General features: G+C 43.5%; 1 protein-coding gene across 2 annotated transcripts in view; it reads left to right on the forward strand.

The window, feature by feature from the left end:
* The first annotated feature begins 1,657 nt into the window (after positions 1-1,657).
* Positions 1,658-27,378, forward strand: part of LOC146177806 (nuclear exosome regulator NRDE2) — a 151,711-nt gene continuing 125,990 nt past the window's right edge. For both annotated transcript variants that reach the window (XM_084580587.1, XM_084580588.1), the window contains exons 1-4: positions 1,658-1,904; positions 7,139-7,199; positions 10,506-10,631; positions 15,356-15,520. In XM_084580587.1, the coding sequence (XP_084436713.1) occupies positions 1,766-1,904; positions 7,139-7,199; positions 10,506-10,631; positions 15,356-15,520 (491 nt within the window). In that variant the 5' untranslated portion in view covers positions 1,658-1,765. The remainder of the gene's footprint in view (positions 1,905-7,138; positions 7,200-10,505; positions 10,632-15,355; positions 15,521-27,378) is intronic.

A 27,378-nucleotide genomic window follows, 5' to 3' on the forward strand; every position in this document is an offset into this window, starting at 1 on the left:
AATATTGTTTAGTTGCGGCACCCACTGATAGCGAGCTGGGCTGGAAATGTCAGCTCAACAGTGGAGCGACATTTATGGCTATGGCATAAACCTCTCTCATGAAAGGTTTGCAATCTGCGATTGATAATTTTCTTCCTTTTTTTGTGTGGCCATTTAATAAGCGTACTCGGCTGCTCGCTGAATCTCGGCTGCAGTTGCGCGCTGAAGCGTGAACATTGTTGTGACCGCAGCTAAGAGTTTCATAACAGGAACATTCGATGCGTGCTCTTTCATTGAAAATTACAAACCAGCAAAAATTGTACGGATTTGCGAGCAGCCAACAAAAAATAGTAATAAAAACTTGCGGCGTATATACGTAGCACCTTGAGGCAGACCGGCTCTATGAAGCGCGCTTAGTTCGGTCATGCAAGATGCAGGAAGCCATGACGGATAGCCTCCTGATGTAAAAAGTTTAAGGTCTCCAACTGAGTCGAAGAACCCAGGTTATCATGTAGGTTTAACCTAATAAACATCTTCATATTTCCAACGTAACATTTGTCAAAATGAGATAGAAAGGTTGGTTACATGTCGCATTTTCACAGAGGTTGCTCACAGTAGGACAATATATTTTTATTGGATAGCGCTGTCAGCTTAGAACAGGTTAACATCAATTTGTGTATAAAAGTTGTATGCAGGAATGAGTAAATGGTATGAAAATGACACTCGGAATTCGCGACATAGTTATATGGTTATGCATTAGGCTACCATGGCAGCTGAACAGCTTCGAATTGTTCACAGCCGGGTGACATTTTCGTGTGACAAACAACTTGATCCAAATGTAACATCACGGTAATGCGAGCTCTCCAATCGAGTGGCCTTGACCCACCGTCACATTAAGTTTTTCAGGGTACACTCCAGTATACATTGTTGCCGAGCAAGCTCTAAGTGCTGACATGGTCACACTAGACATGACAGTATATCCTAATTCGTGTTGCCAAATTGTGTGAAGCGGAGTTCTTATATCCTTAAAATAAAAGGCTTCTACCATGCCGACGCCTCCCTGAAAGCGCAGCCAGGCGCAGCTCTCCGCGCGCGGCTGTCCCCGAACGGTGGCGCCGCGGCGGCGGCGACGGGAAGTAGGCGCCTCCCGCCGGTTTCGGGCGACGTAGCAGGCCGCATCTAGTGCGCTTCCATCGAGCGGCCGTGGTACTGACTGCGTAGTACACTACGTCCGACAGCTCTAGCGGCACAGGGGTTCAAGTTCATGCCGACCAAAATGTTTGACAGCACAGAGTCACATCAGTTACATTTGCAGTCATGGAGTATGAGTAGGACAATCGGAGGAATGCTCTATGGAAAAATGGAGTAGGAGGATCAAATCATAGTTTTTCAGGGACCATATCGTAGAAACATAGTCCTAAATCTACCGTTGAAGGCATAGACATAGCTACAACATAGCTGGAAGGTATGTATTTCGAAACTCTAGTAGAAAAAACATCGTAACCTTTGATTGTAAAAATAAACAAAAATTGTAGTACAAATATAAATATTACACTTTGTTTGATGAGAAAACATTTAACATTCGCTTCTTAGTAATTTTCAGTAACTAGACTGGCTGGACGCAATGCGCTGAGGAGTCGGCAGCGGTCGGCAGTATCCATCACGGCGCCGTGCTTGAAGCATTCGGTGGCGGTAGTGGCGGTGTGGACGTGAACTTTCGATTTTTCCGCAATCATTCTTTGGTTCAGGAACTGAGTCTTGCGGTGCAGCGAAAAGAGAATGTACCATGGCGCAAGGTAGTTCTCTCTTTCCGGCATACGCTACCGCAAAAATTACTGTCACGGAATGCGATGCTCGGCCGACGCTGTTCCCAAGCGCATCCACTCAAACGCAGGAGGCACCGGACAAATCGCAAGCTCCGAATAGTGAGTGCCATTCTTCTCTTTGCGTCTCTTTCTCTATCATAAGAACCCTTATCCAGTTTCAAATGACGCATTGGTTCTGATCTTGACTTAATTTATTTATTTTTCGATTGAGCCGCCGTGTAACCCAACTAGCCGTAGAACAGCCGCTGCAACCATCGCGCGGTAGTTTTAACAGGCTGTTTCGAGCATGAATATAATACAATGGCATATGCAGCCTGCCGGAATTTTAATAGCGAGTGAGCGTCGATTTCTCTGTGTAGCGGCGTAGAAGCGAAACAGCAAAAATCGTGGAAAAGAACGAGTATGCTCATCAGTCATGCGGGTTAGAGTGTCCTATGCTCGACTATTTTGCTTTGTTCGTTAAGCAAGTGTTATCTCTGGTTTCTGATGGTGTCGTTTTTGTGTTCTATGTGTTGCGTTCTTATGGCTCAAGATAACTGCAAACGCAGTGCATAGAATTTAAACAGCGCAAGAAACTGGACCGAGAAAGAGATAGACACGGGTGTTGGCTAGCAGCTGAACGAAAGTTTGTTGTTGCAGCGACCATGCCCACACTTAAAAAAAAAAAAAAAAAAAAAAAGCATCAACTAGTCCTTTTCAAAACTATCGGAACAGTTCTGACACAGTCAACTCCTCTGCGGTGAATTTCGTTTGCTTCAAATATTTGCGCACTAGCTGTTGCCTCTGTCCTGAGAGCCTTGCGGTGATCACAGTTTGCATTTATTTATTTATTTATTTATTTATTTATTTATTTATTTATTTATTTATTTATTTGAACATACTGCAGGCCCTTTTCGGGCCCATGCAGGAGTGTTTACAATGCATCACTGTGCTCAGAGTAAAAACAAAAAATACAGAGATGTTCTCTGATCCACACACAAAGAAAGTGTAGGAGAGAATTAAACAGAAAAGTCAATTTTTTCGATATAATTAAGAAACATTTCCACAGACGTACACTTCACCGCATCTTCAGGTAATTTATTCCAATATGATGTAGCATCTGGAAACAGGGAGTACTTGTAGATATTTACACGGCTGACTGGTTGACGAAGTGCTTTACTATGGTTAGTTCTAGACGAGTGTTTGAAAGGCGGGTGTAAGTATTGTGAATTGGTTATTTTGAAGTGGCCGTGAAGAAGTTGGAACAAAAACTTTAATCTTGAAATGATTCTTCGCTGTGACAGGCTTTGTAAGTTTGACTGAATTATTAGACTGGTAGCGCTAATTTGGCGTGAATACTTTGAATAGACAAACCTCACTGCTAGTTTTTGGATGCACTCTAATTTGTTGATTAAATTTTTTTGATGGGGGCTCCAGACTATATCTGCATATTCTAGGGTTGGTCTTATAAGAGTTTTATAGGCATTGAGTTTAATATGGGCCGGCGTGTTACGGAGCTTTCTCCTTAAATAATGTAGTTTACCTTCAGCTTTAGAACAAATAGATTTGATGTAGGGCTCCCAGCGCAGGTTAGATGTTAGGATGAGTCCCAGATACTTCACCTGATCATATTTTTTAACCTGTGTGTCACCAAGTGTGTATGTAAAACTTAGAGGCTGCTTCTTATTAGTGAATGTAATGCTTTTGGTCTTATCTGCGTTAAGTTTCATTCCCCAGGTCATACACCAAGCGTGGATTGATTGTAGGGAATTGTTGAGGAGAATTTGATCGTCTGATTTTTTTACAACTATATATACGACACAATCGTCTGCAAAAAGGCGAAGTTGGATCGATGAACTAACACAGGAATGAATATCATTTATATAAATGAGGAACAAAAGAGGCGCGAGAACTGATCCCTGGGGTACACCCGAATACACATCCAGGTTCTGCGAAACATATTCACCTATTTTAACACATTGTTTTCTGTTCTGCAAATAGCAGGATATCCATGAAATAATGTTGCGATCAATGCCAAAAGATAGTAATTTTGTTATAAGGTCATCGTGAGGAACAACATCAAACGCTTTAGAGAAGTCTAAGAATATAGCATCTATCTGGTTGCCTTCATTAATTGTGTTAGCAATGTCATTAGTAATTTCGGCAAGCTGCGTTACTGTTGAAAGCCCTGTTCTGAAACCATGCTGTTTTTCATAAATGAGGTTATTATTTTCTAGATATGAGATTATGGCTTTAAAAATAATGTGTTCCATCATTTTACAACTTGTGCTTGTTAATGATATCGGACGATAATTATTCAGTTCAGTTTTAGAACCTGATTTGTGTATGGGAATTATTTTGGCACAGCGCCAGTCATCGGGAACTACGAGTGTTTGTAAAGATGTTGCGTAAATTTTATGCAGGTATTTAGACACCCAGTCAGCGTATCGGGCTAAAAATGTGTTCGAGATGGAATCAGGACCCGGAGATTTTTTTGTGTCAAGTGTTTGTAAAAGAGAAAGGATTCCTGCTTCACTAATGATTATTTCTGTCATGGGTTCCTTGATTGTGTATGCAGGTAGAGAAGCGTGAGAGGCTCTTCTGGTGAAAACAGACTGAAAAAACTTATTGAATTCATTTGCAATATCATCAGGTTTACTTATGGTGTCGCCGAAATCTGTAATGATGGAACTAGTTGACTGCTCTTCAGATAAGTTCTGCCAAAACTTATGAGGGTTGTGGGCCATGAAGGAAGGCAGGGTGAAATCAAAGAAGCGAGTTTTTGCATCTCGGACTTTGGTCTTTAAGCAGTTAACAAGACTTGCAATGTCAGTTTTGTTTCCTTTTTTTCGCCGTCGTTTTATTTTTCTTTTAAGTTGAATTATCTCGCGCGTTATCCACGGGTACTCCCTGTTTATGCGTTTTTTTTTAAGCGGAACATATCTATTTTCGCAAGTATTTACAATGTTCTTGAAACAGGACCACAGTTCACGCACATCGGTCAGTGCGCTGAATTCGGCAAAGCTATTCTCAAGTGCAACTTAGAATTGCAGGATCATCTGCACGCTCATAGTCTTTGACAAAGGTTGGCAGTGTTTTCTTCTTTTTGCGAGTGACTGATATGGGGCATGACAGTACTAGCAGTTTGTGGTCAGATATGCCGTCTTCAATACGCACTGAACACCCTGGAAGTGTACTCATATATCAACAGAAATGCTGCCAAGCTCGTGTCAGGATGCACTAAAAATTCGGCACCTTTCGCATGATTCCGCTGCTTCTATCGCTGAGTTTTTTGATGACAGCAGTATCAGAGTCTGAAGACAAGTTTACGAGCTCCAGTTTCAGCTTCTATGGTTAGCTTCTTATAGGTGGCCAGAAAAGCATCAATAACAGGCAACTTTCTGTCACGGAGGAATTATGGGTGGCGGCTACGTACCTATAGAGACATAAAAGAAATCTTGAGACACTTGCTCCTGTTTCTTTATGTCTACAAGAGACAAATTTGTCTTGTCAGTGCACGCATTTTCTTAAGAAATTGCACTTTTTTTTCGTCACAATGAAGAGGAGCCGAGAATGTTGCGAGGCATAGCTATCATAGCAAAAAAACATTCTTGTTGCACATGACCTAGAGCTAAAAATGAGATTTGAAACTGTTGCAGACACTCTGCTTATGCACTGTGCTCTGTATATCTTAACCACACCTCACACTAACCCTCCAAGAGGTAGAGGACCTGTTAGACTAGAGCCATACCTGGTAATGTGAGGTTTTCGTGCATGCTTATGTTTTTAAGGGGTAGTGAAAAAACTGGTACCTGAGGACAAATTGTGAAAGATTCCATTTTATGAAGTTACATCTTTTTGCTGAACTCTGGTAAGCTTATATTGCTTGCCGACATGAGGGGAAGGTGAGATGTATAGATTTGGCTTTTAGTTCGCCCTCTGCTTTTAGTGACTTCAAATGATATGTTATAGTCAAGCCTTATGAAAGTGACCTATTGTGGTCAGGCTATTGTAATTTGCCATTTTGCTGACTGGGAATTGTTTAGAGAGCAGGTCGGTTTAGAGAAAATATTTTAGAATATCTCGTGCATAGATAATCAGTGAAATGCTTACATTCTAACTGCCACATAGTTCCATAGTGTGCTCGGATCCATCACTTTAGAAAGTCAGTGACACTGCTACTTTGAGACTGCACACAATATAACAGCAGTCACAGCTCAGTGATGGAACATAAAATTCGGTTGGGTTTGAGTCCTGTGCAATGAGAGAACAGCTGTATCGCTGCCCAAGCTTATGGCAAGTGAATCAATAAAGTTGATACACGCTTTAGAGATAGTAAGATGGTAGTGCAATGTCGCTTAAAAGAAAAATGGCACTTTGCTTGTAGCAACAAAGTCAGTAGACAACACCTGTTGGTGCCTGTGTTATTGAAGAATGTAAGAATGTTTCAAGGAAGAGAGGTGGAAATTTGGGCAAGTTGGTAAGGATCCATGTTGTCATAGCACCACAGGAAGGATGGAGGTTGCTTCCATGGCCTGTCGCACAGTCTTAAGAAAATAATTTAGGGAGGGTCAGTGCAGCAAATGAGAGAGATGTTACTTGAAGTGGGAAAGAAGGAAGGGGTGTGGTGTAAATCACTCTGCTGTGTTGGCAGCTTGTGTGCGCTATTCCTTTGTTGTCTGGGTTTAATTACCATATTTTTCAGTATATAAAACTCACTCCTCATATTTAGAGGCTTTTTCTCTTGCTTGCTTTTTAAGAGGAAATGCCCTTATTGTCTCATATTTTTATGTTCTTAAAAGAAACAGCTGTCCTGAACAAAAAAAAAAAATATGGGGGACACTTAAGCATTCACATTACCCTTAGGCCACGCAGGCACATTCATACACCTTGGTTAAAGAGGGGCTTTATATGCTGGCTGGTATCCTATACTATTGCATCATGCCCAGAGCTTAAATGTCTCCCATATTTTTTTTGTGGTTGTTGTGGGTTCATGAGGAGGCTAAGTCATTCAGCTCAAAGTGGTAATCCCAGTCTTTTTCACTGTGAGGGAGGTTTGGTCAAGTGGCGGCAAAAAAATGCCAATGTTCTCAGGAGGAAATGCACAAATAGAGCCACAGATTGGTAAAGTTTTCCTTTAAACTACCCGTTGCGATTGGACAACCTCAAGGGGAGCAGAAGGCATTCCATGCTTAGTTCTGTGTGGCGGTCATTGGGTAGCCTGTGTTGTTTATTTTGTAAGTTCGCAGTCACTGGCTCACTTTACAGTAATGCATTTAAAACTGGAGAAGTCTTTTGCAACAAGGGCTACAAATGCTGTGGCTAATGAGCAGTCTACTCTCCTTCCCTATCAGCTGCTCTTCCTGACTGGCTGTGCAATGCCAGCTATGACCCAGCCCTCCAGGACTTGCTCAGGTGAGTGACCAGGTGTGCTTTTGTCCCCTTCTGGAGTAGCGGAGTAGTCAGGTTGTTTTTTTCTTTAGACAGCCCTGAGGCTATCACGTCGTGGTGTGCAAAGAGAAGCTGCTAACTTTTATGGCTGAGTAAGGCTGTTCATGGACGAAATTGGGCCCCTCCCATTGTACATGCAGAATTCAAGGAAAAAGAGACGGGAGACGAAGCGATGTTTGAGTTCATGTCCACGCTATAGCCATGTGGCATAACAAGTTGCGGTCGAATGCAACATAAAGAGCAGGTAGATAAGATGCAACAAGTTTGCAGGGTGCGTGCATTGAAGTTTATCAGACAGAAGCCCCTTCCTGTCGCTGTGCGGTGCTTGTGATGCCTTCAGGACCGAATTATGCAATATCACAAAAACTTTTAATCAGCCCCTGCTCCTATTGGTCGACAGGTCTGCTAGTCAGAATCGACCAATAGGAGCATGTCTTGCTGATCGCTTTGTGGCAGGTTTCTGACAGGTTTTGTGATGTGATCATTGTGTATTCAGTTGTAGGGTTGGGAGTGAAAAAATCGGAAATGGGCAAGCGTGAACAGGATGAGATTGGTACACTTGGGACAAAGCAAGCTGCCAAGGCCATGACATCTAGTAGTGGCACCAGGTCTCTCGGGTGGCTCCAGATGTGTAGCATGTTGGCTTGAGGCTACTGACACCAAAAGTCCCTTTACAGAGCCTGGCAATGGCTCGTATTGTTGTAGTGTGTTGCTATTGTTTGACCAACTACCCCTATGCTAGCACTGCTGCTTTGTAGTGTAGTCATGCTATTCCATGGCATGTCCTTTATTTTCTCTCTTACGTTCGTTTATTATGCTCATTTCTTTAGTCTAACAACTGATCTTTATTAAAGTGCACAGAATATAAAGGAGAAAAGGAGAAGGTAGGGGGTGGTAACGTGGAAAATGCACTATGCCGTCATGACAGAACAGAAGTAGTTGATGTCACCAGGCAAAGCGAAGTAACAAAGAGAAAGCATGTGTCAACATCGGTGTGTAAATTGCCAAACTGGAAGAAATAAGCTTAAACCAATCTGGGAAAACACATGGCTGAAACAGCAAAGAAATAAGTACATAAAAGCAGGTGATGGGGGGTGGGGGGGGGGGGCATGGATAGGGGCAACAAGTAACTAACCCAAGTGAAAAAATTTCAGGGCTAAAACTTGTGCAGTTACTTCTAATATTTCAAGCGCAACAACAACGGCATGCAGATGGAGAGGCGACAGGACTGTGTGGCGTCGTTGTGCTTGAAACATTGGAAGCAATGCACCAACATGCCCCACAAAGTGTTTTATTCAGTAACCCGAGGCATTTCTTTTCTTTTTCGCTGAGAGTAGCAGAAGTGGTTGTGATGCAGGCATCCTGCTGTTTAGTTGTTACCTGACAGCCACTGGCATAAGTGACAAATTGTGACTGTGCTCCTTGTCCCTTTTTTCTTTTCCAGTGCAGGGTAGCCAACCAGAAACTTTTCTGGTTAACATCCCTGCCTTCCCTTCTCCCTAATTATCTATCGATCTGTAGTCATAATTGCTGCTGCTTCCAGCAATTGAAGAAGGTAGACTCTTGGAGCAGTAGAACACATCCGGTGAGCTCACAATAGTTGCAGTGGTGAGGTCTCCTGAGGCATCGTTGGTGAACCTTGTGCTGTTAATTGTAGCAACTACTACCATTCTGCCTGCCCTATGTGTACTTTTCTGCATGACATGGGAGAGTTGTACGCAACACCCACTTCATGAACGGTATACAACGTCTGGTGACGTGTTTCACACCTTTGCTCCTTTCTGGTGGTGGTCACCTTCGCGAACATCAAAACACCTTTTTGTAGTAGCATTATTTTGAATCTATTTACTTTCTGCTTGATTTTGCCAACAGCAGACTATAACTTGGTGGTTGCCATATCGCTAAAGAGGAAAGTATATAACAGTTGCATCTTACCTGTACTCACCTATGGCGCAGAAACGTGGAGGCTAACCAAGAGAGTTCTACTTAAGTTGAGGACAACCCAGAGGGCTATGGAACGAAAAATGGTAAGGGCAACATTAAGAGATAGGAAGCGTGCAGAGTGGGTCAGAGAAATAACTCAAGTTACCGACATTCTAGTTGAAATTAAGAAGAAGAAATGGACATGGGCAGGACATGTAGTGCGAAGAGAGGATAACCGATGGTCGCTTAGGGTAACAAACTGGATTCCAAGGGAAGGAAAGCGTAGCAGGGGGCGGCAGAAAGTTAGGTGGGCGGATGAGATTAAGAAGTTCGCAGGGGTCAAGTGGATGCAGCTAGCACAGAACCGGGTTAAGTGGAGAAATATGGGAGAGGCCTTCGCCCTGCAGTGGGTATAATCAGGCTGATGATGATGATGATTGGCATTGGGCTATTTTCGTTAGCCTTATTTAGCATCAATAACTTTGCGCATGATCCACAGATTGTTTGAATGCAGACATTTTTGCTTCAGTAGGATATAATTACTTACATGCGGGAAGATATTGCTCTTAAAATGAAGCTGCAATCAATTTTTTTTCAGTGGATGTTTGACAAGCTTCTCAGAAAGAATGTAATTCATGAGGTAGATAAGTTTAGTATGCTGTCCTTATTTAGTAATGCAGTCATTTGTCTGGAATGTGCACATAGGTTTACTGTGGTCAGATATTCCTTTGATAATGTTCGTTTGCACTTAGTACATGGGAAAATGATTGCTGAGTACAATGAGGTTGAAAGTATCATTTTTTTAGTCATTGATGAGAGTTGGGTGAGAGTTGATGTAGGTTAAAATTCAGCGTTTATAAGCACTTGTGAAGCTTCTCATGTGTGTTGTATCGTTGCCCAGTCTATGTGTGCAAGGTTAAAGTGACCTGTCATATTCACGGACATGACATTGCAAGTGGCCTTGAATATCTGAATGGCAGGTACTGTCAGAAGGACTTTATTAAGTGTAACCTGTGGCAGTTGATATCCTGTATCACCACAGTTCACCGAAAACGGCTTCATCATTGCCCACCTCGAGAAGAACGGCAATGCGAATACAATTTCTTATCGGTTATGCCATTCCTCCACCCCGTCTTTTCAAATGACTGTGTAATTTGGTGAGGTGGTTAGATACAGCGGGTGACAGCCATGTGTTTGTGATGGCCACATCATCGTGATCATGGTCAACCGGTACATTGGAAAGAGCCCCTTTTTTTTTTCAGTCACAATGTGCACCACATCAGCACCACAGAACAGTTATGCTGCTAGGCGAGGTGTAATTGGTTGTGGTACCTGTGTGCATTGCAGGCAATCTCAGCAGGAGGAGGACCATGAAGAAGAGAGTGAGGAAGGCAGCCAGTCATCCGAGGATGCTCCGGCTCCCCAGGAAAAGCGAGTCGAGGATGTGCCCCAGTCGCTGCCCGTGGGCAAGAGGTGGGGGTGCTCATCTTTCAGCTTGTGTGAGCTAAGCACTGTAAAGCACCTTACCTGTCCACATACTGCCCGTTTAGGTACTACGACATTTAAAGACTGCAGTAAATGAGCTGGCACTTTCGTGGCTGAATAACACAAAGCGCACATTTCATCAGAGTGTATCTCGGCATGCATCGAGGTGTTAATGTCTCAAGGGGTTTGATATTGCTGCGAATATGAAGACGACAAAGCAGGCAGGGGCACAGGCCAGAGTGCTTTTGCTAAGCCATTAAATTATATCATCATGTTTACCTGTTTCTATAATGTCGTCTTTTGCTAAGCCATTAAATTATATCATCATGTTTACCTGTTTCTATAACGTCGTCATGTTACATTGCTTGCCACCATGACACAATATTGTGACGTGGTGGTGATCGCTGTAGGCAACAAATGAACAGACAGGTACTGAGCTGGGCTGGCTTGTGCCCGCAAAGGACTGAGCAACTCGATGCCGGTGATAGCAGCAAAGCCACTTGCTGGCTGCTGAACTAAGAATGCCTGCTCTATTCGGCAGCACACAATTTGAGCTCAGCATGCCCTTGGTTCTTGGTAGCAAGCACTTTCATGGTGACATAGTCCATCAGAGTGGATCTTGGCATGTATTAAGCTGGAATTTATTTAAAAGTGGTGCATGTCTCAAAAGGTTTGATATTTCTACATGGTGGTGACAGGGCCAAAGGCAACAAATGAAGACATAGGAGTAGCCCTGAAATTCACTATTTCGGGGCTAATAACTATATTGGGCTGACTTTCAAGCCCATGAAGAACTAAGCAACTTGATAGTGGCACAAATATGTTTGCTGGTCATCAAACTATAAATGGCCTCTGCATTCGGCAGCGCCCAATTTAAGCTTGCGTGTCGGGGTTTGCTGGCAGCAACAGATAAAGGCTATACAGTAAAACCCACATATAACAATACTGAAGTGCCATAGAAATACCATTGTTGTAGCTGATAATTGTTTTAACCGGGTTAGGCAAGAAAACAAACAAAACAAAGAAAACATTATAAACTATGCATTTCATGAGGACGAGATAGCTTACACTTTTTATTTCGTAGTGGGAAGAAACATGTAATCCTTAAGCGTTGCCTGTTTCACGGCAATCTGGCCGATATCTTTCGGCAGGGCATCCAACATCTGAACATAGTGAAGTGGAAGGTTCTTAGCAGAACCAAAGTCCCACAGGGAGTCGATCATTCTCAAAGCCTCCTGGTGAGACACAACCTGCACAGGTTAAGGTTCATTGTCGTCGTCGCTACTGTCACAGTCCTCCGCGCCAGTGACTGCTTTGACAATAGCTTCGTCTGTCAGCTCTTCATCTGTCACGACTGTATCGTTGGCATATAAAAATTCCTCAAGTCCCGACGCTCCACCGTCACTACCGCTCACTGTTGACCAAAGTTCTGTCATTGCTGTGTCGGCAGGAGCTTCGTGACCTTCCGCGCTGCTGGCATCCCCAGCGAAGCCCACCTTCCTGAAGTATAGTTCATTATAGTGGAGGACCTTACTTCTGCCCATGCTCCAAAAATGAATTGCACTGCCATCAGGAACTAGATCTTCAAGTCTGATGCCGTTTGGCGTTCTGGGTCAGAAATTTTGAGGTTCAGGGTGAACCTGCTCAAAACCTGTTGGCAGTACATTGCCTTGAAGCAACCAATCACGCCTGCATCCATAGGCTGCAAGCCTGCAGTGGTGGGAGGAAAAAAATCCACATGCGAGAGCTTCTGAGCTGTTAGGTGCGCAGTGCAATAGTCCAGCACCAATTCCACCTTCCTGAATTCGTGCCGCATCCGCTAATCAAACTGGTCCAGCCACTCGCGGAAAAGATTGCGCATCATCCACGCTTTCCCGTTATGTCGGTGGCGAACTGGGATCCTCACGGCACCACGAAAACAGCGGGGATTCTTGGATTTCCCTATGACGAATGCAGGGCACTTTTCGCTGCCGTCCATGTTGGCACACAAAAAGCAGTCATGTGCAATTTGCTTTGCTTGCTGCCCTTATAGGGATCACCTTTGACAGCGTGCATCTTTGACGATAGCATCTGTAAAAATAGCCCAGTCTCGTCCCCATTGTACAAGTCCCGGCTCGCGCATGCTTCTTGGATGCATGGCAGTGCTTCCTCAAGCCACTTCTGTCTAGCGTTGACATCGAGCGATCCTGCTTCGCCCACGACTGCCTTGTAGATGATTCTATGTCTCTCCTTGAACCGAACCGTTGAATCCAACCACCACCAGGCTGGAAATCGGTGTTGTGCAGAAGGTATTCAAAGTGCTGTGCAGCGCACCCTGAGAATGGACTGCTCCACCGTGCAGAGGCAGACAGGATGCGGGTTGGACTCTAGGGGGCCCTCCTCCTCTGCGTGGAGAAGTACTCCATCCTCCCCCTCATCTCTGCAGCATGGAAACTTCCTTTGCTCACCCGACCAATGCATTGGCTTAACATGCTCTGTCCTGATTTCTTTACTTTTTTTTTTTTTTTATTGTCACAGCATCGGCGTTGGCGTCTTCGTGTACGCACGTGCTTTTGTAGTCGCCGCGTTTTCGCATTTTTGTTGACTTACCGATAATATAATATGACACCATTCTAATAAGTGGTTTATTTTACCATAGAACATGTGGCAAACCTGATACTGCAGCGGCTGCCCACTGTTATATCCGATATATTGTTAAAACCGGTATTGTTATTACTGGGTTTGGCTGTACACGATGTGCAATGCTCTTACATTAGTACTCGTATGAAGAGAGATGAAGAAGTAGGCAGTAGGATGTACAGTATACCAGTAAGCATTCCCGGAATACAAGAGGTCTGATTAAGAGGCATCAAAACCTGAAAGCCTCCAACTCAACAGACTGGACAGTACTGGCAGGGGTATCAGAGCTATTCATAAGGGTAAGTTAACCGACCGACATGAGCAAGTGTAAAATGGTGAGAATTGAGTCTGCTTTAGAAACCGGTAGTAGTCTAAAGCAGTCAGAATAAAATAGGCATAGGAAAAAAATTATATGAGCTCATGAATAATGTGACCAGTGTTATTAATATTGAGGCTAAGATAACTTAACTAGCTGAGCTCTACGCACATATATAAGGCAGAGTAATTTGGACGATAATGACAGAGGCAGTAGTGCAGAAGAATTGGACATAGCACCGGCAATGAAGAACGAAGGAAAGAAAGTGTTAGAAGCAACGAAACGGGGATATGGATGAGGCAATTGCAGGTCTGTAGAATAATGACTGGCACATTGCACTAGATAAACTGGCCATCCAATGCCAAGTGTATGCAATGCCTCAATACTTCAAGCATGCCAGAATTCTGGAAGAATGACGACATCATCTTAATCTATAAAAACAGGGATATCCAAGAAGTTTAAAAATCGCAAACTGATCAGCTTTGTGTTCATTGCCTATAAGGTATTCACTAGCGTAATAGATAGCTTAATAGCTAACAAAATCAAACAACCTTAGACTGCAGTTTACCAAAACACCAGGCAGGCTTTCTTAAAGGCTATTATAGTGTAGATCATATTCACCCGATTGATGGGGTGGTAGAGAAGTGTGAAGAGTGTAAATAGCCCCTGTGAGAGCTTTCACAGAGTATAAAAAAACATATAAGAAATGCTTCACCCAGTCTTTTGAAATGATAAAAAAAAAAACATATATAAGAAACGCTTCACCCAGTCTTTTGAAATGATTTTGTAGTTTAGTTTTCACTTCGTTGAAATCTCAGAGGTTGTGGAGGTGTTACGAATCAGTGTAGAAGATCCACCTGCAAAAATACTGGAAGATATCTATAGTAGCTTCACAGTCACCATAGTTCTCAATAAAGACAGTAATGAAATCCTAATAAGGTGCTGTGATGGTGCAGTGGTTAGGGTGCACGACTACTGTGTCCAGGGATACGGGATCAATCCCGGCTGCGGCAGCCGCTATTCAATGGAGGTGAAAAGCAAGGTGCCTGTATGCTGTGCGATGTCAGTGCTCGTTAAAGGGACAAAACACTGACCAAAATATGTAATGGGAGTATGGTGGAAATGATAAGACCTTGCCTCATATAGTACTGATCGCACACTACAATACCTAAAAAATGAGGGTTTATAATATTAATTTGGCACTTAAAGTCACGTGAAAACAGCTGATGAACGGCTCTTTCGGTGAAATGCTGTAATTATCACCATAGTAACCCACATGACCACACTTTGAGGAAATATCTCTGGTTTTCATAAGTGCACAGGGTTTTTATTCTTTGAAGAGTGCTCACATTGTTTTATTATGTTTTGCACTCTCTCTGCTGAGCCCATCAGCAAAAACCAGCCTCCTTTCGCATCGCCTATGGTGTGCTTTGCATATTTGTCGCTAGGTGGCGCCACAGGGTTTTGAATGTTTTGGATGACGCAATCACCATGGCCCACTAAAGCTACTGTCAAAGTAGAAACTAAACTTACTTCTATTGTGTACTAAAAGATGTTAAATTACTGTGTTAGAAATTAGAAATGGACCTCTGCATTATGTATAGAGTGTTCTACTACTTGAACAATGATGGTGCTCGTCCAACCTTTCGCCTTCGAGATTGTTTATGTTTCAGGTCTTTTTCACCTGCCTCATGCTTTTCTTTTTACGCTATACACCTAAGTTTACTCTAAGTTTGTGTAGCAGAGGTAGCACTAACAAGTAGTTTGTGTTCCCCAGGCGTTTCCGCTTCCTGCTGGGCTTTGCTGGCGAGGAACGCTTCTGTGTGGACCCCAAGCCCGACCGCAGTTTGCTGGCCTTTGAGCGGCTGCCCTATTCCGAGGGGCTGGCCATCTTTCACAGGGAGTGGCGCTGCGACACCGTGCACATATGGGAAGGATTGCGGTGAGCCACCATGTCATCTTTAGAGGGGGCCCACGTAAAGAGAGTGCCTGTTGGAAGTGGGGAGATGAACATAGGATGCAAGAATAGATGCACAAAAACAGGGGACAGGAATCGATATCAGGACATGTTTCCTTTACAAATAACAGGCTCTCGGAAATTTTTACAGTCTACATGTGTTGCAGTTTCTGACCATATCCTCTTCTATTCACTAATGTGCCAGTTTGGACATGTTGGTGTTGCATAATGGGAATGAACTGCGCACAGTGGATGGGGACACAAGAGAAGGATCGACGAGACAGGAGTAAAGGAACAGCACTCATGTGTCTCGTCATTCTTTTCTTTGTGTCCCTGTCCATTTGCGCTGTTCATTTCTGTCTCTTCTATTCAATCACATTGTGGAGAAGAAACAGGGAAGTAGCAGCCGACTCGTTTGGAGAGAAAACAGAAGCCTGTCGATGAATCACTAATTTCAACCTTCTGTCTGTTCTTTAGGGAAGCTCTATTCTGGGATCATTGTTATTTGTCATATGCAGTAGAATTTTGGCGATGCAAGGCTCAAGGGGTCGTGAAAGAAATTTGCATCGTCTGAAATTTCGTATCATCCAGGTGAACAAAATCATTATGCAGAAGCATGGGAAATGCATTCACGCAGATCTGTTTACAGCTGAGGAGGCTTACAAGGGGTGTCCAGAGTCCAGAAAGCACTCTGGCCATTTTCTTTCTCGAACATTTTTGAAATAAGATTTGTGAAATTTGCTCACAATACAACCGTGTATCTCCTGGCAACTTGTTTTGCTTGGCGCCATCAGTGGATGAGGGCAGCCATGGTTTCTTGGTGCCAGCAATTTTACTTCTTGTGCTGCCTCATAGTGCAAAGAGGTGAATCACGCAGTGATTCCAAGCCGGGGCTGCAAGCAGGATGGGGAAGTGCAGTGCAGCCAGGCTTGACAATCGCTGCTTTTATTTTTTGTGTTAACAGGCGTTGTCACCCATATTGGTGCTGTGAAGGGAAGAAGCTGATATGCATAGAAACCATGCAAACCCCTTTTTCTTTGACGCCGTCGTGGTGGCTCAGTGATTAGGCTGCTCGACTGCTGAATCCAAGGGCGCGGGATGGAATCCTGGCTGCGGTGGCCGCTTTGCAATGGAGGTGAAAAGCAAGGTGCTCATGTACTGTCAGTGGATGCTAAAGAGCCTCAGGTGGCCGAATTTATTCTGTTGCCCTCCATTATGATGTTCCTCTAAAACCCTTTACGGCAAACCAAACTTTCTTCTTTGTTGTTATAACGCCAAACAGGTTGACCAACACTGCATTGAAGGTTAATATAGGTCTGGTGGATATGCAGTATTTATATTTGTGAATTTCGTGAATATTGAATTAATGGGGCTTGATTAAAAATCGAGGGGCATTACTTTTCGGCATAGCTCAGCAAGATCACATGTGCTCTCTCAGAAAAATTTGGTCAGCCTATGGGCTCACGCTCACTCAGACTCACAAGGCCTGGGCTCACTTACACTTCATGAACATAAACTCACCCGGGCTTATTCAGACTCATGAACTCAAACTCACACAAGATGGTGACTCACTCGGGCTCACTCAGACTCATAACCCATCTGGGCTCACTCACTCATTTTGACTCGCGACTCATCTGAGTTAGACAAACTCACCCAGGCTCACCCATTTGAGCTCTGCACTCAACTGGGCTCACTTATTTCGACTAACGGCTTATCTTGACTCATGACTTATCTGGGCTTACTCATTTCAACTCACGACTCATCTGAACTCACCGATTTCAACCCACGTCTGATTTGAGCTCACTCATTTCCACTTATCTGGACTCACCCATCTGGACTCACTCATTTCCACTCATTTCTACTCACAACTCATCTGGACTCACCCATTTCAACTCACCACTCATCTGAAATCACTCATTTCAACTCATCTGAACTCCCTCACTTGGACTCGCTCATTTCCACTCACGACTCATCTCAACTCACTCATTTCATCACACATCTCGACTCAGTCATTTCCACTCACAGCTGGTATGAGACTCACCTACATCCATCTCTTCTCAATCCGATTTATTGGCTTTGTTCAGTCACAAGCCACAGTTTGCGGCGTATTGGTGCTGGCCAAGCGCAATTGATTCTTAGCCTCAGGCCTCGTCTGTGGGAACGAGAGTCTGGCAGAACACCGTCTTGGCTGGAGAGAATGCATGAAAAATTTCTCGTTCGGGCACTCGGTCATCTTCCTCGTCCCACAATCCCAACAGCTCATCCACGCAACCCTTGCTGGGCTGACCATGTCAGACCGGTTGATTAGCCTCAAGCCTCGATCCACACCATGAGAACCAAAGCACCGAATTGGCGGCCACGGAGATTTGTTTGGCAGGCGGCGAAAGACAGACGCATGGTGTAATACTCTTAAACCGGGGACAGAGGTGTTACACTGCCGCATTCTGCCAACATAGGAGTGGGCCGACAAGCTGCCACCGCCGCTGCATCATCGCCTCTTGACTGAATCATCCAGCCGCATGAAAGAGCACATTTGTGCCCTTCAATAATGCATTTGTTTTCATCCTCTCAACATGCTTGTTAAAATATACCCTTACCATTCACTATACACGCAGCCCAGCTTAAGTTCAGTTGCTAGGCCCACGTGCATAGCTGCATAAAAAAGAAAATAAAAATGACCACACACGCATGAGGATCTCTTATCCCAGCACCATTACAGACCCTTTAAAGGGAGGGTATCCGTTCCAGTATTTTTCCAGATGCGAACAGCCAAGCTCAGCTAAGGACCAAATTGTGTTCGCTTGTTATATCTGTATTTTTATGCAATGCTCCTCCTGCTTGGGCCAAAGTGCTGGCCTGCAGTATGTCTAAATAAAATAAATAAATAAAATTCAGCAGCCCCAAAGCAGTTATCAGTAGAACTGTAATGGTAGAGCCGTGCTCTGAAGAGCTGTAACATTTACATAAAGTTCTGGGCTAGAAAATAATTGAAGCGCTCAAAGATTACTACAGCTACATTGGCAATGGTAAAAATCAACCCGATAAGGTCCTCTGCCACTGCAAGCGTTGCAAACAAGACAAATGGGGGAAGAACAACACCACGGGCAACTTTTGGCGCCATCTCGAGGTAAACAATGGTTTCTTGATTTCTTGTTGTCTCAAACGGGCTTTCGTCACTTGCCCCTTTTTTTTTTATCTTGGATGTTATAATAGACTTTTCTTGTAATTAGAGGTTTCGTAATTTCTTGTAATGGTATCGTAACTCCACCCTATTCGTTTGTTGTACCAACGGGCTGTCGTCGATAAATCAAACAAATGATGCGGATTTATTGAAGCTACTTTTTGCGAGCACTACCTCCCATTGACAGTGAGTTTACCATTATGGGATATCATGCCAAAGAATATTCAATGACACATTTTGTTATACTTAAATACTGGAAACGGAGACAAAAAAGAAAATAGTCTGATTTATGAAGTAACGTCCCGAAATTACTCACGCTATGAGAGACGCCGTAGTGGAGGGTTTCATAATGATTTCAACCACTTAGGGTTCTTCAAGACGTGCTGACATTGGGCACTGCTTGGGCTCCTGCGGCTTCTGCGGCCGAGGTCGAATCCAAGTCGCCTGGTTCAGTGTTTGAGGGCCCTAAGCACTAAACACACTGGCAGGGTGGAAACGATAATAGTAGAGGTCACACAGAGCAATGGGAGGATCGTAGTGTGTACTGGGCTTGAGATAAATGTGTGCAAAGTGAACGCAGGATTAGGTTTTTTTGTGAGTGGCTCGGCCTTTTATCGGATTTGTATCAGCAGTGCAAACACAATCAGAAAAGAGATTGAGATAGGACAGAGCGCTGATCTCGCATCTTTTTCTTCATTGTGTTCGTGCTGCTGATACAGAGGATCGCAATCAACTTGCCCGGCAGATCATGTTATCCTTTTATCGGAGTTCGTGTGTGGTTAGTGAAACTGGTATGCTAACCACAAGAATCGAAAAATTCCAGCACTTTCCTGAACTTGACTTAAATTCACTCTGAAACACTCCAATAATGAGTGAGCTCTAGCATTGAAATAGATCATTCTATATTATCCCTGAGTACAGTGCTTCCAAACTTATATTGGGTCGGCTTGTTTATGAGGCATAATTTCAAATAGTGCTAGGTAATGTTGAGGTTTGGTTTATTTATTTGTATCAGTATACTCACATTGACTTCATTCGGGTGCCATGGTCCTTGGTTCACCTTTGTCACCCACGGGATCCCTAATAAACATCGTAGAGCGTATATGTTGTAATGGTTTTCACGCTGCCTGTAATGTGCACGCTATGTCCTGAACCAGCTGTACTGCCTAATAATGCAAGCTAATGAATAGCCGACGGCAAAAGTGAGCAGGGAGGCAAAGAGCACGAAATAGCGGTCTTTTGCCGCACTAGAAAGCTGCGGCGTCTAGCTTTAAAAGTAGCGAATGTTGATTAATGACTCCACAGTGGCCCGTTATATTTCTGAATTACTGTTTGATGATCGTTTGCTGATGCTTTTAGCTATCCTGGGATCAAATCTCGGCCATGGCAGTCGCTTTTCGATGGAGGCAAAGGGCAATGTGCCCTTGTGCTGCACGATGTTAGTGTACGTTAGAGATCCTCAGGTGGTCGAAATTGTTGGTGCTCTCCACTACGGCGTCTCTCATATCATGCGTCACTTTTGGGGCGTTAAATTGCATAAACCAAGCCTTTAGCTATCCATGCAGTGGTCACACAACTGGTGATCATACATTACAAACCAGTTTCGACTTGCCTGTGTTAAGACCTGTGCGCAAGCTGAATGTAACACGGTCGCCCCGCTGTCAAAACATTCATTCAGAGTCCACCGCCGTGATAGCCGTACCATGTCTCACGAGCTGTGCTGGTGGTGCTAGTTTGGGTTGGTTGATGAATTACTGATAACTACTGCAAAAAGACAGTGAGGAGAAGAGAAGATAGGAGAAAGCTTCTTTACATTTCCACCTTGTCTTGGATGTACACAGTTTTTCTTCGCTTCTGTTTCACAGTTTGTTTGACACAGCTTAACATTTTGAGGGTCGAATTGTTTTGAAAAAAACTTCCCCAGATGGTCAAATTACTTTATTGTGGATTTTGGAAGTTCAAAATGAGTAAAGTCAAGGAAAAGTTGTAGAAAAATATTAGGAACCGTATTATGGAGTCAGCGTTGCTCCAGAGTGCAAACTCAGGAACCTCAAGAAACCACAAGGAGAGCAGGAATACCTCGTGAGCTTGGATGATAAATAAGCTAACAGCAGCCCCAATAAAAATGGAAATCGGTTTCTGTGGCCCCTGCACCAGGAGTATGGGGGTGCGGGTTGGGAGGGCGACCTATAGAAGCACATGTAAACAGAGCTTACCGCAACATTTTTCTTATTGCGCAGAGCACCACAAGTGCTGGCCAGTCGTTGAATGTTGGCCAGCGCTTTGAAGTGAGTGACAAAGTATGCTGCGTCATTGCAGAGGAAATCTAATTTTAAAACCCCTCGTCTAGAATCAGAATTAGAAATGCATTGCCGTAGCGCGGCCCATACGAAATATATATAAAGAACGGTTCGCAAAGAAGCTGACTTTGCGCCTACGAAAGCAGTTGTTTGCTAAGAGATGGTGCATTATTTTAAGACCATGAATATACGTACGGACCAACAATTCGCGTCTGACATCTGTAAAGCATATTTATCAATAAAGATGTGCGGTGCGTTTCCAGACAAATCCAGAGGCGAGTTGTCCAAGCGGCTTTTTCTTTTTTTCTTTTTGGTGAACGTCTTGTACCACACACCCCAGCATCATGTTTCATGGCGGAAGTAAAAAAAAAAAGAAACATTCCAAGTGCTGGCGATGGGCATGAGCCACATAAGGCAGTAATTAATGATGCCGTTGAGGATGGGTTTATTTTGTAAATTGAGATGAATAAAACGCAAAATGAAGGGCACAGTGTCATTCCATTCTAAAAACATTGTGGCTAGGTAGAGGCGATAAGCGTTACAATGAATGCATATGTAGCTGCGTCGCGATGCATACATGTGGTGAGCAAGTCGAAAAAACATTTTGACAGGCTTTATATTTTGACGTCTGTGCAAGCACTGCATGGTCTGCGCTGTACGAAAAAAAAAGAAAAAAAAAAAGACGAGGAAGCTGCACAGAAAGCCCAGAACGATATATAGGAACCATAGTGATACCACAGGGGAAAAGAAAATAAAAGAAAAAAATTAGTTAACTAGTATATATGCCTGTTGATCACATTGTGCGCACCCACCTGACTCAAAACAATTCTATGCCTCCAGGGACTTGTAGGCATGGACGGTCTCTGCAGTGAGGTGACTTGGAGAAACAATCAAATACACTACAATATTTGCCATGCCCGTTGGTGGCAGAGTGCTTGCGTCAGTCACTTCCTAATGTGTTTCAGGCATAGCAAATGGGTCCGGCTGCACAACGCCATCAATGTATAGCTTTCAATTGTCGAGTTGTTCATCCAATTCCGAAAAGCTTTTCACGTAGTCCTACATTGCTGCAGTGCACACTACATTCCCTTGCGGGACCGTTCACAGCACGATAAACTGACCGCGCACAGTTGCAGACGAACATGCACCATCGTCGCTAGCAGACGCTCTGGAGCTGGAGGCGGCCGTGGTGAGTATTGCCAGCTGCGCCGTTGTCTGCTGCAATGCGCGATTCTCGTTCTGTCCACATTGTCGTATGGTGTTTGACAACTGCTCTTTAAATGTAATTCTGTCTAGGATTTATCACTTGAGCGACAGTATTAAGCTAATTTAAGCTATGCGGGAGCGTATCGGGCTGTAAAAAAAAACTGCCCGATTCGCTATATACGCCCAGCTTGCAGTGAGCCCTTTGGGGGTGTCCGGATTCACAACATAGATTATTTGGACAGTTTTAAAAGTAGACTGCCTCCGAAATGACGCAGCATACTTTTTCACACACTTTTTCAAAGTGCTTGCCAACATTTAATGTCCAGCCACTACTTCTGGTGCTCTGCAAAACGAGAAAAACGTAGCGGTAAGTTCTGTTTACGTGTGTTTCTATGGGTCGCCCTTCCAACTTGCACCTCTATACGTTTCGCTGTGTTTTAAAAATATTTCGCCTCGGTAATAAGATCTCATACTTTCACGATCTGTTCTGGGATCTTCATGGTTGCTCTGCACCAAATAACGACATCACTGGTGCACTGTGAAGTGAGAAACTTTGAAATCTTTCAGTTCCATGTATTTCTATGGACGCTAACCCTACTTTTCACCCCCAATCGGCTGCGGCGCCGCGAGCGCCCCCTTTGTTTGTAAACACGGTGTTGGTCTATAGAAAAACGTCAACTTAAAGGTTCACGTGCACACAAAGAACTTACTTAATATAAAAGCAGAGAACGGCGTTAACATCATGCTTGATGCATTACATAAGTCGGTATAAATGCTATGCGATGAATTGCTGCTCAAGGCTTTTCTATTTTTTTTTTTACAAGTGTGCCACAGTGCTTAGTTTTAGGAAGGAAGTGTGGAGACTGCTGTGTTGGTAAAGCTTCTAGAATTGTCTGTGCAAGGAAGGTCGTTTCCGCTTTTACTGCAAGGCAGATTGCATTGTTCTGATTGTAGCATTCTGTGGTTTTTGTTTAGAGCTTGTTCACTAGGCACAATGCAAAGAAATCCAATCGAAGCGCCAGAAGATGCTGGATGCTCCGGTTGTCATGTATAAACAGCAGAACATGGTTAACAGCAAATTGTCACCATTAAACCAGATGCAACAACAATTCAGCAAGTACGTCATTGAAATGGCCACCTTGGATGGCCTACCACTCTCTAACTAAGGGCATCGGGTTCAAATGGCTCATAGAGTTTTTAAAGCCAAAACTCAACTTGTCCTCACCGAGATCGGTAACCCAGCAGCTTGAAGACCAGGCGATGAAGATTGTACTGCCATCTTTCCTGGATGAGCGTAAAAATGCTCCTCAAGGTGGCCTTCACTTTGTAGTCAACATCTGGACTAGTCGGACCAGACAGTCGGTACTTGGCATCAGGGTAAAGTTTGTTAAATATTGCACCTTCGGCTGTGCACATTGTCATTCAAGTACATCGAAGGCTGCCACACAGGCGAAAATATCAGAGAAGCATTCGTTGGAAAGTTGGCATCAAGAAAAATCTTTGAGTCGCAGGTCGGTGCCGGTGTCAGCAATAAGGCTTCAAGCATAAGAAAGGTTTTGATATGACTGCAACCTTTACGGATGACTGGGGTCGTAGGGCTTATGATCAAGTGGAACAGTGGTGAGGATGATTCTGTAGCAGAAGAAGAAACAGAGGAACAACAAAGTGGACAAAGTGCAGAAGTGAAACCACTTCGCTGCTTCATTAGGCTGAGGTGTGCAACTTGCGGCGAGCAAAGCTTTCCGGGAAAGTGAAGTGGCACAAAAAGCCGTGGCACTGATTGGCGCCACGGTGAATATTTTTCAATACTCGTGCTTTTGGACGGAACGGCTCAAGAGCCTATTCCAAAAGGATCTGGTTGCACTCACGGGAACACGCTGGAATCCACTGGTGACTGCGCTGACTGAGGTATGTAAACTCTTTCGTGCACCAGTGTGATATTCAATGCCCGTTGCGTCAGTTTGTCTGTGTTATATTTTATTCTGATAGAACTGGTGAAATGTATTCTGCCTCCCTTCATTTGAGGTAGAGGGACTCCTTCTGCCAAAAAAACATGTCTTGGTGGTGCCTAACATTTTTCTAGCTTGAAACTTGAGAGCATGCTTGTGGCTGTTTACGAAAACATGTCAGACACACGAATCCAGGGTATTGTGGCAGTGCCATGAGTGCCTGCATATTCCCCACAAATAAATGTTGAAAGCAATCTGGCAAGCTTGAAACGTGATGGCTGCAAGCACAACAGGTTTCGCGGTGAGAAAAACCCATCTAATGAACACAGACAAAATACGTATATGCATGTAGCATGTACTTGACAGAAGGGAGAGACTTGGTCCTCTTTGCACCTTCCATACCATATTACTGCATGCCTTTTCATACAGTATTTTCCTAAAGCGAGGCATGCAAACAAAATTGCATGTTACATTTCGTTTGTTAAAGTTACTGCTTCGACTATACATTTTGATGACCGCAGCAACTTTCAAATGTTATTGAGTCGTTTTCACTTACAGATAACTGCTAGGGTGTGACGGCAATGCATTGTTATTTTTTTTACAGGATAAAGTCTTCACTGCTGTTGTGGAGCTGATAAAGCAGCACAGTGCCGACTATTAATCCCGCAGTATTAACCTTGCGCCTTGAGAGTTCCTAGTCAGCAAACTTCGACGCCTCCTGAAGCTATTGAAGCTGCTGGCAGATGTCACGGACTTGCTACAAGGTGGTGGGTCTACATTGACGAAGCTTCTTCTCCTCATCTCAAGTTGTTCTGCTCAAGTGGATAGCTGCAGGGTCTCAAAGTGGGTGAAGCAGTTTTGCTTTTTTTTCAGAATGAAATTAAGCTATGCACAACCACCTATAAGTAAGCAATACGATCTGACATGATGTCGGTACCCTATGAACAAATGACAAGCTCAAGTTGATTGGACAATGCTTCTGGCTGCCGCTTAAGGCATGAGAAAATGTGAGGTCATTTCATTAAATGTTGTCTATCATGGTTAGAGAGCAAGTGCTTTCTTGCATCAAAAGTTGGCACTGCAATAGCTGGCATCAGATATGCGTTGAGGTTTCATCCCTTTTGCATTCAACATATTCCATACATAAAGACTGCTTTGTCGAAATTCACAGAACAGTTACCATATGGAGGCTAATAATAACTAGTTTAACTGGCCTGTTATCTATTTCTATTGGCGTTTGTTTGCTCCACTACATAAAAGTGTTGGTATTTTCCGTGTCTGTTTGGCATTCATTTGCTGCTGAAAATTTAAAATTTATTAGCAAATCCCTTTTCGTACTGGGGATGCTTTGAATATTTCTTGCTCTTTGAAATAAAAGTAAACCCTCATGCTTACTGCACGTCTGAAAGGTCTTCCATGAGAAGTACTTTGAGTGAATATACTAAAATATTTTAAAATGTAAAATGTGGCAAATATTGCTGAAAAGCTTAGTTTTGAGCTGCAGTGAAGTACTTTCAGAGAGTGTTGGTGCATTTCTTTGCAATGAATAGTAATGCTGCGCCATTGTGAGGTTTATGAAGAAAGGCTGAGTTTCTTCCATTCAGTTTGGTAGGCGATGCTGTAGTGTTTTGTGCAGGTGAAGGCGAAAACAACAAGAGGTTGAAAACACACTACCGTTCTCCGTGATCATAAAGGAAAACTAACTACTACAGTTAATGAACATCTTCTACAAGTACACTTCATATGCATGAACACACACACACAAACGTAACCAATGAACAAAGAGATTAAAAGATAACCTACGCGCAGGGTGCCAACACATGAGAGCATGGGAAGACGCAGCCCCTATTTTTAAAAAGAGAAAAAGGCCGATAGTAAAGAGATCTTTTTTGGACTTGGCTACCTGTTAAGCTTGTAATTAGAATACTTTCGTGCAGAGCTTGTCTATTGTAAAACAGGTGTTCTAATTCTGTTTGCTGCGGGAAGCGCATAAAAGTTCATTTTGATTTTTGAACTTGTTTCTTTGAGGAAATAAAATGATTCATTTGTGATTTAAATCTTGAAGGACAGAAATGCCCAGTAATTAAGTAATTAAACATAGGCTCTCACAGTATATGTTGTGTACACATTGTGCACCGCCTCCTAGTGGACGGACGCACGACCGCTCCAGTTGCCATGCCGAGCCGTGCGTTCCTCGGAACTGGACCGTCCTCGGACCATGCGCGCAACCAGGGCACGAGGAGCAACGCCTTCTTTACAAGCGCTCGCGCTTCTCTCTTTCCTTCTTTTCTCCTTTCTCCGAAAGGCGCAATAAATGCAGTCTCTACCCAGCAACCGAATCAAGAGGTTCCTTGCTCACGGGGCTACATATAGACAGTATACATATAGACACTACCCTTTCAGGTGACGGCCTTTATATGTTCAAGGTAAAATTGCCAGCCTTAAATTAATGTAACCAGTCTTTTACAAACAGAGTACTCTTCGCTGAGATTTAGTTGTCAAGCTTTTATCACATTCCATTTGTTTCAAGCATTAAAATCTAAGCCCTTATTTCTTCCGAACTAGAGAACTTGAGCAATCCTTCATTGCTAATGCTACTAAAAGACTGAAAGCCTTTTTTGTGGCAATTTCTTGCTCAGTACAGAACAGCTAGCCTGATTTATATTCTGCATTGTCAGATCAGCTTATTCAGCTATTGCATGATTACCCATAAATTAATTGATTTAGTGCAACTAAATTAAGACGAGTTAAAGCAAGACATTTTTAGCACATCTGCTCAGACTATGATACATATAGGTTAAGTTACTCGTCCATAACTTTACTAATCCATTTGGCTGTGTTACATTACAATATATATTGCTTAGGTTTATGGGTTTGAAGAAGACGCTCCTTCAAGAAATCAATGAGTGGTTCGAAAGACATTCTTCAGAACTATTATTTTTGGGCAGTAAGCATCCTCAATCCCTGCCGTAAGCTACAGGTGTTCCAGACATGTGTGGCACAAGGGCTGAGAAAACCTACACTTGAAAAGGCTACAACTATCGTTGAGAGTTTACTCATCGTGGAAGAGGTACTGCAGGTACAACTACGGGTAGTGATTATCTGACATAAGGCTTCACACCGATGAGTGTTTATCAGGTGGTCGGTTCTTTTTATTTGCTTTGTTAACCTGGTTGCTTAAGCGATTGATGGCGAGCTATGACAGTA

This window comes from Amblyomma maculatum, chromosome 10 (genome assembly GCF_055883805.1).
Source record: "Amblyomma maculatum isolate TAMU_Amacu chromosome 10, ASM5588380v1, whole genome shotgun sequence".
In the NCBI taxonomy this organism is placed as follows: domain Eukaryota; kingdom Metazoa; phylum Arthropoda; class Arachnida; order Ixodida; family Ixodidae; genus Amblyomma; species Amblyomma maculatum.